This window comes from Theobroma cacao, chromosome 10 (genome assembly GCF_000208745.1).
Source record: "Theobroma cacao cultivar B97-61/B2 chromosome 10, Criollo_cocoa_genome_V2, whole genome shotgun sequence".
NCBI lineage: Eukaryota > Viridiplantae > Streptophyta > Magnoliopsida > Malvales > Malvaceae > Theobroma > Theobroma cacao.
Window position 1 is genome coordinate 5,564,317 of NC_030859.1, and position 12,595 is coordinate 5,576,911.

At 37.6% G+C, this 12,595-nt stretch overlaps 1 protein-coding gene across 1 annotated transcript; it reads right to left on the minus strand.

Moving 5' to 3' along the window:
• Nucleotides 1,133-2,175, minus strand: LOC108663597. The gene is made up of 2 exons (XM_018128809.1): nucleotides 1,942-2,175; nucleotides 1,133-1,576 (listed from the first exon to the last, which is right to left on the minus strand). Exons 1-2 carry the CDS (start codon nucleotides 2,173-2,175, stop codon nucleotides 1,133-1,135), a joined length of 678 nt encoding a protein of 225 aa, XP_017984298.1.

Genomic DNA, 12,595 nt, shown 5'->3' on the forward strand with positions numbered 1-12,595 from the left:
TACCATCAAGTGGCTAATTATTTGCACTATTATAATCACATCAAAATGAATAAACTACCTCAACTACAAAACACTCATAAATCTAACTATTAATTATTCTCAACAACTAAAATATCAACTTAATTAAAATTCTCACCTTGCTAGATTTGCAATTGAATATCTCCTCAAGAATTCCCAAACTATTATAGAAGGTCTCTCTTTCTCTCTAAAACCCTAGTTAGTGAGAGAAAGTATTGATCTAAGACATTTCAAGAGTTTTAAGGTGAAAGAGTGAAAGAGCATAAGAGGTTCTATAAAAAAATGCACAAAAGCATGAAAATAAAGGCTAACTTGAAAGGGTTATGGAAGCTTGAAGAGTGCTCCCATGGAAGGTGAAGAAATGTGGGATGGGAGGAAGAAGCAGAAGATGAAGTGCTGAAAATCTGAGGAAAGTGCTGGAGACTGAAGATATTTATAGTTAAAACTTATCCAATTATTCATGAAACTACAATAATGCCCTTAGCAATGCCACTTGTCTTCTTCTTGTTCTTGTGCAATCTTTTACTCTTTTAACACTAGGAAAAGGTCCAAAATCCTCTGAAAGAGGTCCCTTAAGTAGCCCCTAAAAGTCTTAGCTTCAAAAATTCCAAAATCTTGTTATTTTTGGAATTTACAATGAGGGTCGCAGCTTTCAATTTTCAGCGCCGCGATGCTCAAACATTCTGCCAATTTTTATTCTTCTAGAGCAGTCTTTTCACTTCGATAAAGATTTTGACCACTTTCCCTCCAAAATTGGGAAAAGTAGTAAACATCAAAGTTGTAGCCCTACCACTTAGCTTTCTAATTGTTCAAAAATCATGTCATTTGGACTTCTATAATGGGAGATATACTTGAAAAAACTGAAATATATGCAAACAGGGCTACTGTTCATTATGCACCTTTCTTCACCAATTAAAATTATTTTTGATCCTACTTCTATAACGATATAAAATAATTATAAGTAACGTAAAACTAGCATCATTAGCTCAAATTAAACCTTTAAACATAAGTTCCATCTCGAGTTACGCATCTATGAAGGTCGAGGTTTCACATTCTCCCCCACTAAAAAAAATTCGGTCCTTGAATTTAAATCAAACTATAAGGTAGCATACCTCTACATATTAAAGAGGTGTGGATACTTTGTCCGCATCTCCTCCTTCGCTTCCCATGTTACCTCTTCGCTGGTGTGGTTTCGCCATAACACCTTCACTAAGGCTATCTCTTTTGAACAAAGCTTTTTGACTTGTCTATCAAGGATAGCTACCGGTTGCTCCTCATAGGTCAGATCATTGTTCAGTTGGATGGTTTCATACCATATTACATGTGATGGATCCGGGTTGTACTTCCTAAGCATTAACACATGAAACATAGGGTGAATATTCAAAAGGTCTAACGGTAATGCCAAACGATATGCCACTGCTCCAACCCTTTCTAAGATCTCGAAGGGTCCTATATATCGAGGGTTCAACTTTCCCTTCTTGCCAAACCTCATTATTCCTTTCATTGGTGAGACCTTCAAAAGACATGATCTCCTACTTGAAATTCCAAGTCCCTTCATCTGTTATCAACATAGGACTTTTGTCTACTTTGTGCTGTTAACATCCTTTGATGAATCACGCATATTTTTTCGGTGGCGTCCTGCACAAACTCAAGCCCCAAGAGTTTCCTTTCTCCCACTTCTAGCCATCCAATAGGTGACCTGCACCTTCTTCCATATAATGCTTCAAATGGTGCCATTTGGATGCTAGTTTGGAAACTGTTGTCGTAGGCAAACTCCACTAAGGGTAAATATCGATCCCACCTGACCCCAAGGTCTATTACACAGGCCCTCAACATGTCCTCCAATGTCTGAATGGTCTGTTCAGACTGGCCATCGATTTACGGGTGGAAAGCCGTGTTAAAATCCAACTTAGTGCCTAATACTTCCTGCAACTTTTGCCAGAACCTACTGGTGAATTGTGCTCTTTTGTCAGATACTATAGAAACAGGAATGCCATGCAGCCGTATTATCTCGTCTACATAAAGCTGGGCATACTGGGTAGCCCCGTATGTAGTTTTAACCGGAAGGAAGTGAGCTGATTTAGTTAATCGATCTACTATGACCCAGATTGAATCATAACCCCCACTAGTTCGAGGTAAACCTGTTACAAAGTCCATGGTAATACGCTCCCACTTCTACTCGAGCACTGGTAAAGGTTGTAATAGCCCTGCAGGCCTTTGGTGCTCGGCCTTAACCTATTGACAAACTAGGCACTTGGAGACGAACTCGGCTACATCTTTCTTGAGTCCTTCCCACTAATATACCTCTTTCAAATCTTGATACATCTTTGTAGCGCCTTGATGTACCACATAGGCTGCCATGTGCACTTCCTCTAATATTTCTCTCCTTAATCAATCACTATGAGGCACATATAGTCTAGTTCCATATCTCATCACTCCATCTGTGCCTTTAGTAAACATTTTTCCTTTATTTCCTTAAGGGTCCTCTAAGGCCATAGTTACAAACTCAACTTTGCTTTGTGCTTCTTTAATCCGATCCATTAAGATAGGCCTCACTTTAAAGTGTGCTAGCAATGCACCTGCCTCCGAAACTTCCAAGTGCACACCCATGTCTCCCAAGCTATGCACCTCCCTAATCAAGAATCTCCTATCTATGGAGATATGTGCCAAGCTCCCCACCAATTTTTGACTCAAGGCATCCGCCACTACATTTGCCTTACCCGGATGATAGAGAATAGTACAATCATAATCCTTTAGCAATTCCATCCACCTACGTTGTCGCAAGTTAAGATACCTCTGCTGAAATATATACTTCAGGCTTTCGTGGTCCGTATATATCTCACGAGTCTCACCATACAAATAATGTCTCCAAATCTTTAAGGCAAACACGATTGCTGCCATCTCCAAATCGTGTGCGGGGTAATTCTGCTCATGCCTTTTAAGTTGCCTTGATGCATACGCAATCACCTTCCCATGCTGTATTAATACACACCCTAAACCAATCCGCGATGCAGCATAAAATATCGTATAACCCTCAATGCCTTGTGGTAGGCTTAATACTGGAGCTATGGTGAGACATGCCTTAAGCTTCTCAAAGCTATTCTCACAATCATCTGACCACTCAAACTTTGTATCCTTACGTGTCAGCTTAGTCAAAGGGGCGACTATTTTGGAGAAGTCCTTCACAAAACGACGATAATAGCCAGCCAAACCTAAAAAGCTTCTAATCTCCGTAACTGAGGTCTGCCTTGGCCACTTCTCCACTGCCTCAACTTTCTTTGGATCAACTTGTACCCCATCCTTGGATACCACATGTCCTAAAAATGCAACGTTTTCAAGCCAAAACTTACACTTGGAGAACTTGGCATACAGTCGATGTTCTCTCAAAGTTTTGAGCACTATCTTAAGATGTTTCTCGTGCTCTTCTCGAGTCTTCGAGTAGATCAAGATGTCATCAATAAACACCACCACAAACTTGTCCAAATAGGGCTTGAACACGCGGTTCATCAAATCCATGAAGGACACAAGGGCATTCGTAAGCCCAAATGACATCACCAAGAACTCATAATGCCCATATCTTGTTCGAAATGCGGTCTTGAGTATATCTTCATTCCGAATCCTCAACTGATGGTACCCAAATCACAGATCTATTTTAGAGAAACATTGTGCTCCTTGTAGTTGATCAAATAAATCATCTATTCTTGGAAGTGGATACTTATTCTTCACCATCACTTTATTAAGCTACAATAGTCAATGCACAGCCTAACTGACCCATCTTTCTTCTTTACAAATAACACCGGTGCTCCCCATAAGGAGACACTAGGACAGATGAAGCCTTTATCCAACAAATCTTTCAACTGATCCTTAAGCTCTTTAAGCTCTGCAGGTGCCATTCTATATGGGGGTATAGATATAGGTCTAGTGTAGGGAATCAAATTTATACAAAATTCAATTTCCCACTCAGGAGGGAAACCTGATAGTTCCTCGGGAAATACATCCTTGAACTCATTCACCACCGACACTTGGCTTATATCTCCAACCTTCGCCTGAGTATCCCTTACCACAGCCAAGTAACCTAAACAACCCTGTCTTAATAACTTTCTAGTAGACATGACCGATATCAAATTAGTTGGAGCATTACTCTTATCCCCCTGAATACTAAATGAGGGCTCACTAGGAAAATTAAATTTCACCAATTTATGATAACAATCCACACTGGCATGACAGGGTGCCAGCCAATCCATTCCCAAAATCACGTCAAAGTCTAAGGTGTCTAACACCACTAGATTCACCAAAGTGTTCTTGTCCTCGACTCGAACTACACAAGACTCATATTCCCATTCAGCCACAAATACCTCCTTTAAATAAGTAGACACTATTAATTATTTCTCTCTCCTAGCACGATCTTTACCCAAACGAGATGCAAAACATGGAGAAATAAAAGAATATGTAGCATCAGGATCAAACAGTACTCGAGCATCCATATTACAAACAGAAAGAGTACTTGAGACCACTGCATTACATGTCTGGCCTCCTGGGATGTTAAAGCATAAACCCTCACCTGACCCCTACCAATGGAACTCTAAAGCCCAGACCCAAATGGCTTGCCCTGAGAGGAAGTACCAGTACTTTTACCTCTGGATCCACTAGCTTCCCTATCAGACTAGGCGACAACTGAAGGAGCAGATGAAGCTGGTTGGGTGGAGCCGATAGTAGAACCTTACAATTGATGAGCCGTCGGGCAATTCCTCTTAATATGTCCAGGCTGACCATATGAGAAACAAACTCTCGTAGCATGAAGGCATCTTCTTATATGTCGTCCCCCATAAGTATCACAATGACGTACAACTTGACTTTCCTGCCTCGAATCTTGCTGCCTCCTAAAACTGAAATTCTTTGTCCCGCCCTAATGTTAGCACCAGGTGAGTCACTCCCCTTTTGGGGTAATCGTGAGTCCCTTTGTGGACCCTGACGGCTAGAAGATGACATCTCACTGTTAAAATCTTTACGGCCTTGATAACCCTCCATCTTGGTCCTTTTTTCTCTATCCCTCATAACCTTATTCTCACTGGTCCTCATCTCGATGCGTTGAGCACCATCTAGTGTTACAGAATAAGTAGTGACATCTCGAGATGCCACAGCCCTAAATAATGGCTCCACTAACCCATCCACAAATCTCTGAATCTTCATCTCCTCAGTAGAAATGAGGTAGGGAGCATATCGGGCCAGCTGCGTGAATTTGATGTCATACTCTGACACCATCATACTCGAGGTCTGTACCAAAGTCTCAAACTCTCTAGCTTTGGCATTACGTACATTGAGTGGTAAAAATTGATCTAGAAAGGCTGTACTGAACTCACTCCAAGTCAATGGTGCTGCATCCGTTGGTCTGCCTCTACATAAAGAACTATACCACTCTTGCGCCACGTCCTCTAATCGAAAGGCGGCTAGCTCGACTGACAAGACACTGGAACATCCCAAGGCTTTACAAATCTTCTCCATCTTATCTAAGAAAACTTGGGGTTTCTCTGATGCATCAGACCCTAAAAATGATGGAGGCTTAAGCTTGAGAAAATCAAGAAAAGAAATCTCTAATTGTCCCCTCTCGACCTCATGATGTTAGCAATCGGCCTGTCCTTTGGAGCTAGGGGATTCTTGTGCTATAGGTCTCCCCTTTACTTTCCTCTTTATATCATCCATACGGGTCGCCATCATCTCTACGACCCAATTGACTCCCTGTAGGCCTACCGCCAAATCCTCAATGGTAATGCCCCCAACTGGTTGTCTATCTACATCACCTGAAGACTGTCCTTCCTCTCATCTACTCACAGACGTATCTACCCTCACCGGCCTAGTGGCCCTGCCACGTCTACCACGGCCCCTCAAGGTGGATGCCCGTGGCCTATTTACCATATCAATAGGAGCATTTTGCTCCTCCATCCGTCTTGAGGCAACTCGTGTCTTAGGCGACATTCTTACCTAGACAAGAGCAAACACCTGCTATTAAACACATTTTATAATCATACTTAAGGCAAAAGGTAGTTTCTAAGATAAGAAATTTATGTGGTCCCTTGGTTGTAAAATGTGTCGCAGTTCACACTTCACAACCAAAGTTTCCACATAAAAACCTGACACTCCGCTGGACCAACAACAAGAAAGTCCTAGGGCTCTGATACCAACATTGTCACGACCCAAATCCCGGCCATGACCGATGCAAGGGCTCAATGGACTTAGACCACTAAGCTCAAGCAAGCCTATTAATATGACCTATTCATCGTTCCATCAAAATTGCTAATTCACATTTCATAACTTCGAATTAAAATAATACTAAACATTGCCAACTCGTAGTGGCATTACCAATCAAAGATACATGTATTATCTAAACATACGTCTTAATAATTTACATTGGGTCTGTCTATAAACAACAAAAAACAGTACTCGACTTCTAGCAGAGAGACCTGAAGAAATGTACAGCTACTGAATGCCGAGACACCTACCAAGGGTCGAATATACGAAGACACCTCGACCTAGTTACCAACTGCCTCTTGATCTGAAAACATGAAGTTGAAAATGGTGAGTATAAACCTAGTGAGTGAACAAGGAAGGGAACAAGCAATATAATAAGGAAAAGTTTAAAATCATAATGCACTTATTTGAAAACGATGCACTTTAGCTTAAGTCCTTATTAAAACACTTAATTGAACCCTTGGTTGATAAATCATGCGATGATAGAGAATTCATATTCAACATGAAATTGGAGAAGTGGAAAATATGGCAAAAACCAACCAAGTGAAAAGCGGCACAGAAAGTTTCATTCTCGCTGCAGCGAGAAACAGAGCAACAAAAAAGACTTCCTTTCATCCCAAATAAACCATTTCACTGCAATGCAAATCAATTTGGAACACTAAAAAAAAATGCTCAAGGTTTAGTAAGTAGGATTCCACATACATTATAGTCACACATGTGCAAACATATATGTATATATATATATCCATCACCATGCGCACTCTCCCATCGTCATCAGCTCATGTGCACTCCCCACTAGCACATGGTTGGGTCAGCATCGACTTATACGCACTCCTACTCGCACATAGCTGAGTCATCATCGACGTATGCGCACTCCTACTCGCACATAGCCGAGTCCACATCAACATACGAAAGAAACACCCAATGCATATTATACATATCATCATATTGTGATAACACATAAACCATTTATATAGCACATTTTCAAAAGATAAAAACACTTCACCAAAGGCTTGTTCCCAAGGTACATTTTTAAAGAAAAGCTGGATAAAATCTTTTAAATGTTTGTATAATTACCTTCACATTCTCAAAACAAATTTTGAAATGCAGGTCCACTCACCTGTCTTTGTTGATTCTTATAGTTGCTCCAAATTCCACTAATGCCCTGAATGGTGATATGGGGTTTCGGTGGAACCTATCACACATTAACATCATAATTAACTCAATCACATAACCATAATTCGGAAAGCTATCTCCTAAATCATGTTCCATTAGTTATTCCTAACTAGCTTCCAACTACCATCAAGTGGCTAATTATTTACACTATTATAATCACACCAAAATGAATAAACTACCTCAACTACAAAACACTCATAAATCTAACTATTAATCATTCTCAACAACTAAAATATCAACTCAATTTAAATTCTCACCTTGATAGATTTGTAATTGAATATCTCCTCAAGAATTCCCAAACTATTATAGAAGGTCTTTCTTTCTCTCTCTAAAACCCTAATTAGTGAGAGAAAGTATTGATCTAAGACATTTCAAGGGTTTTAAGGTGAAAGAGCATAAGAGGTTCTATAAAAAAAATGCACAAAAGCATGAAAATGAAGGCTAACTTGATAGGGTTATGGAAGCTTGAAGAGTGCTCCCATGGAAGGTGAAGAAATGTGAGATGGGAAGAAGAAAAAGAAGATGAAGTGCTGGAAATCTGAGGAAGGTGCTAGAGAATGAAGATATTTATAGTTAAAACTTATCCAATTATTCATGAAACTACAATAATGCCCTTAGCAATGCCACTTGTCTTCCTCTTGTTCTTGTGAAATCTTTTACTCTTTTAACACTAGGAAAAGATCCAAAATCCTCTAAAAGAGGTCCCGTAAGTAGCCCTCAAAAGTCGTAGCTTCAAAAACCCCAAAATCTTGTTCTTTGTGGAATTTACGGTGAGGGCCACGGCTCTCAATTTCCAACGCCGCGACGCTCAAACATTCTACCAATTTCTATTCTTCTAGCGCAGTCCTTTCAATTAGACAAAGATTTTGACCACCTTCCCATCAGAGCTAGGAAAAGTAGTAAATATCAAAGCTATATCCCTGCCGCTTAACTTTCTAATGGTTGAAAAATCATGTCATCTGGACTTCTGTAGTGGGAGATATACTTAAAAAACTGAAACATATGCAAACAGGGCAATTGTTCATTATGCACCTTTCTTCACCAATTAAAATTATTTTTGATCCTACCCTATAATGACATAAAATAATTATAAGTAACATAAAACTAGCATCATTAGCTCAAATTAAACCTTTAAACATAAGTTCTACCTCGAGTTACGCATCTATGAAGGTCGAGGTTTCACAAGAATGCCCAAACACAAGCAAATCAATATTTGTATATTGCATTTTTCTTAAGAATTCACTTATCAGTTGGAAGGTTAAAAAACAATCAATGGTGGCAAGGAGTTCAAGTGAAGCAAAGTATTAAGCAACGACAACAACTTGTGGTGAAACCTTATGGTTGACATTCTTGCTAAAGGAACTTGGAATTCGTCACTTCAAGGCAATTGAGTTGTATTGTGACAACCAATCTACCTCGCATATTTTCAATAATCCAATTTACCATGAGAGGACTAATCACATAGAGGTGGACCGTCATTTTATAATAGAAAAAGTATTAGTAGGGTTCATAATTACTATGTATGTGCATACAAAGTCTCAATTGGTAGACATGTTTACTAAAGCTTTGCAACTAGGAAAGTTTTACATGTTAATAAGTAAGATGTACATTCATGACATCATCTCTTAAAAGGGAGTATTAGAAGTTTGGCACATGAATCACACATGCCACCAGCACCAGTAGTTAGTTCAAAAGTTTATAAATAAGCACATGGTTAGCATGTGAGTTAAAAGTTGTTAAGTCATTAAAGTTTGTTAGTTGATAGTTAATAAATTATTATTAAGCTTTTGTTGGATTGAAGTAATGTTGAAAGTAGTGTGTAAAACCACCAAGTATAAATACTTGGATTGTACATGATGAAATGCTAATGAAAGTTTATTTTTCCAATATCCTTATTCATTTCTTTCCCAATTTGTAGTATTCTGCTCTTAATCAGTAACGATTCATTCTTTTTTTGCCCTTATTCAATTTCCACAAATTTAACAATAGATGCATTGTGCCTTTGATTCCTCCTTGTCAAAGCTAACATTGGCAATGGAGAAAGAAGGTATTGTATTGGAGAAGCAAAATAGTTCTTTACGAATGGTGTAAGAACTCAATGGACATTTTGTTAAGGCAAATGGCTAAGATCCATTACCTCTATTCCAAAATGTACAATGATTATATTTCTTGAAATGGATACTTTGTAGAATAGTAAATTAAGACTTCGTATTCATAATCAAGAAACAAATATTATGGTTCTTCCTTGGAATTACTTAGCAATATGGTCACTATTTAAGTGTAGTGCCTCTTTGACTTTTTGCTAATTTTATTTTTATCCCCCTCTTCCCTATTTTCTTTCTCTTTGCTTCTTCCAAATTGTTTCAAGCTTTTGCATGTACAACTTGATCTAGTTGTTAGTGTAGCCTAATCAATGTACTAGCAATCGAAAATGGCCAAATTCAATGAATAATGTGAAACCCCATTTAAATTTAAAGATAGAAATGTAACTTAGCTTGGTGAGCTCTACAAAAAATGTTTGTCATTTAAAGTTCTGAACGTTTATAACCTAGAAAGTGCATATTTTCTAAAACTACTAAGTCTATTTGAAAATTGGGACAAAGAGAGAATCAATTGGTATTATTTTGACCTTAAAATGGCATTCTATCAATGAAATATTGATACCTTTGAATGAGATATTTATACTTAAAACCCAACAAAACATCTTGATGAACAAGTGTCGACACTTATTTCATAAGTTTCTATACTTGTGCCCAAAAACGAAAAGGATCGATACCTATGCCTTAGGTATCAATACCTTTGACACGTTTGGCAAAAAATAAGGGTAAAATGGTAATTTGATAAATCGTAAAACCCTTAACTCCTCAGCAGCCCCCAAAATTTATCTTACCTTCTCTCTTTTCTCTCTCAACGTCCCTTCTTTCTATACTCTCTCTCATGTTTCTTTCTATTTTCACACTAAACAAACTAGGATTTTGACTCAACTTTTTGCTTCTAAATGTTTTGGAGGTAAGATTTCAACATTTAAACTTGTTAAAGCTATAGGTTTAATCTTAGTTTTGTATCAATCTCTAAAATCTATTTCTCTCTCTAAAAATCTAGGTTTTGGTTGATTATGGTTACCACAAGCTCACCAAGGTAATGATTAGGATGAATATTAGATACTAGAATTAGGATAAGAGAGAGGTTGGTTAAGGTCAGTTTGGAAGTATAGGACTATTACGAAATTTATGGACTTTATGTGGCTGTTAATGGTGGATGATCATTTTAGGTGTTGTCAAAGACTCGATACTTGATTGTGAACAAGTTGGTGTTGGTTGGAAGAGTTGACGAAAGACATTTTTCATGCTTGTGAGTGGGCATGGTGTTTTAAAACTTATTTTGATAATATATTTTAAGCATCTCACTACGAAAAGTATGACTTGTTAAATTTACTCAGTTATTGTCATGATCCAATCTTGAGCCATGACCAGTGCATGGGCTTAGCAGGCAAGTCTACTCGACCCAAGCAAGCCTCAAAACTAACATACAATTATGTCAACAATTACATAATGCATAATAAATTTTATTTCATTTCAATATAAATATATAACCATATAAGATCCTCTGCACCAAAAGTATATAAGTTGCATCACAAATTTCATAATCTCTAAGCAAACCTTATAAGTTTATATATAGTAAACTATAAGCGGAAGTGTAAGTACATTTCATTCAATATCTATTACCAACATTGGCCTAAACATTCACATGTATTTATATTTGTATAAACAATGTACAGTTTGATTCGAATAGTGAAGTGATGCAATAAAGGGGTAAATATCTACCGGATACCTTGACGATCACTTACCAGGTATGATGACGAGGGGACTCCTCGAATAAGCCAACCAAAGATTAACTTATCTAAAAACAAAATGATCCACATGTGTGAGATCTAAATCTTAGTGATCAAATATAGGGAAAGGGAATAAGCTAGCTAAGGGACTATTTCACAAACAGATTTCAAAAGGAATTATGCAATTTAAAATAAATCAAATTTATAGTCACAAAGAATCAAAAAAGATGTTTTCAAACATCAGTTAGAGAGAAAATTATTCCCAAGGTTTCTTAGAAACTTAGTCTAAGATTGCCTAAACAACATTCATCAAACATGGCCAAAACATCCAAAACAGTGCAAATTCAACTACAAGGATCAACCCTTTAAAGGAAGGGGATCAATCCCTTCAACACAGAACACAATTCCAAAACATTTTGTTTTCTAGGGATCGTCCTTCTTTCCCTCAAAGGTCAATCCTTGCATTACAGAATGTTTTCCTACATGGTTTTTCTTATTAGGGATTAACCCTTTATCTCTCAAAGGTCAATGCCCGCATTCCAGAGTACTAAAGTTACTTTATAAAGTCCTGGGATCAACCTCCCTTGGCCTAGGGATAAATCTTTCCTTTCCTATTTCCAAAAATTTGAGCTATGAGGCTCCAAATTGATAGTTTTTTTTTTCCAAAAGGTTATGCCTTCCCTTACCAAAAGATCTAATCCACAACATTATCTCAAGGAAAACTAAATCCAAACATCATTTAATATTTGTATTTAAATACACAAGGCATTTATCATACATCAATCCATTCACATATCATTCCCAGTATATATTGATGTTCCCAATCATGTAAGCTATATAAACCAAATATGTTAATACGCATAACCAAACATGCTAAGGCATATAAATCAAAATCACTAAAGTGTATAATCACACATGCTAAGGCATATAAACCAAATATCCTAAAGCATATAACCATTCATCTTATGGCATGTAAACCAAATACGCTAACGGGTATAATCCAAATATGCTAAAAGGCATATTCCCACAACAACAGTAGAAAGCTTAACCCTGTTAGTACATGAATTCCATACAGTACTATGATTTCTAATCATCCAATTTCAAAACCAAACATCACATTAGAGTATTATCCAAACACGTTCCAATACCACAAGCATATACAAATCATGCTTAACATGTTTTGAAATGAAATTTCCAAACAAATAAAGGCCTGTTCCCCACATATGAAAACTAATATGTAATTATATACATATACTTTTCAAACCCAGATTTTCAAAATAATTTGGCATCACAAGCACTTCACACACATATTATTCCATGATC

What these genes read in the sequence shown, in the direction of transcription:
- LOC108663597 (XM_018128809.1), bottom strand. Translation starts at nt 2,175, where the DNA reads ATGGACTTTGTAACAGGTTTACCTCGAACTAGTGGGGGTTATGATTCA. An exon ending in TCTGGCAAAAGTTGCAGGAA is followed by an intron (nt 1,577 to 1,941) that starts GTATTAGGCACT and finishes TGTTGATAACAG; the next exon opens with ATGAAGGGACTTGGAATTTC.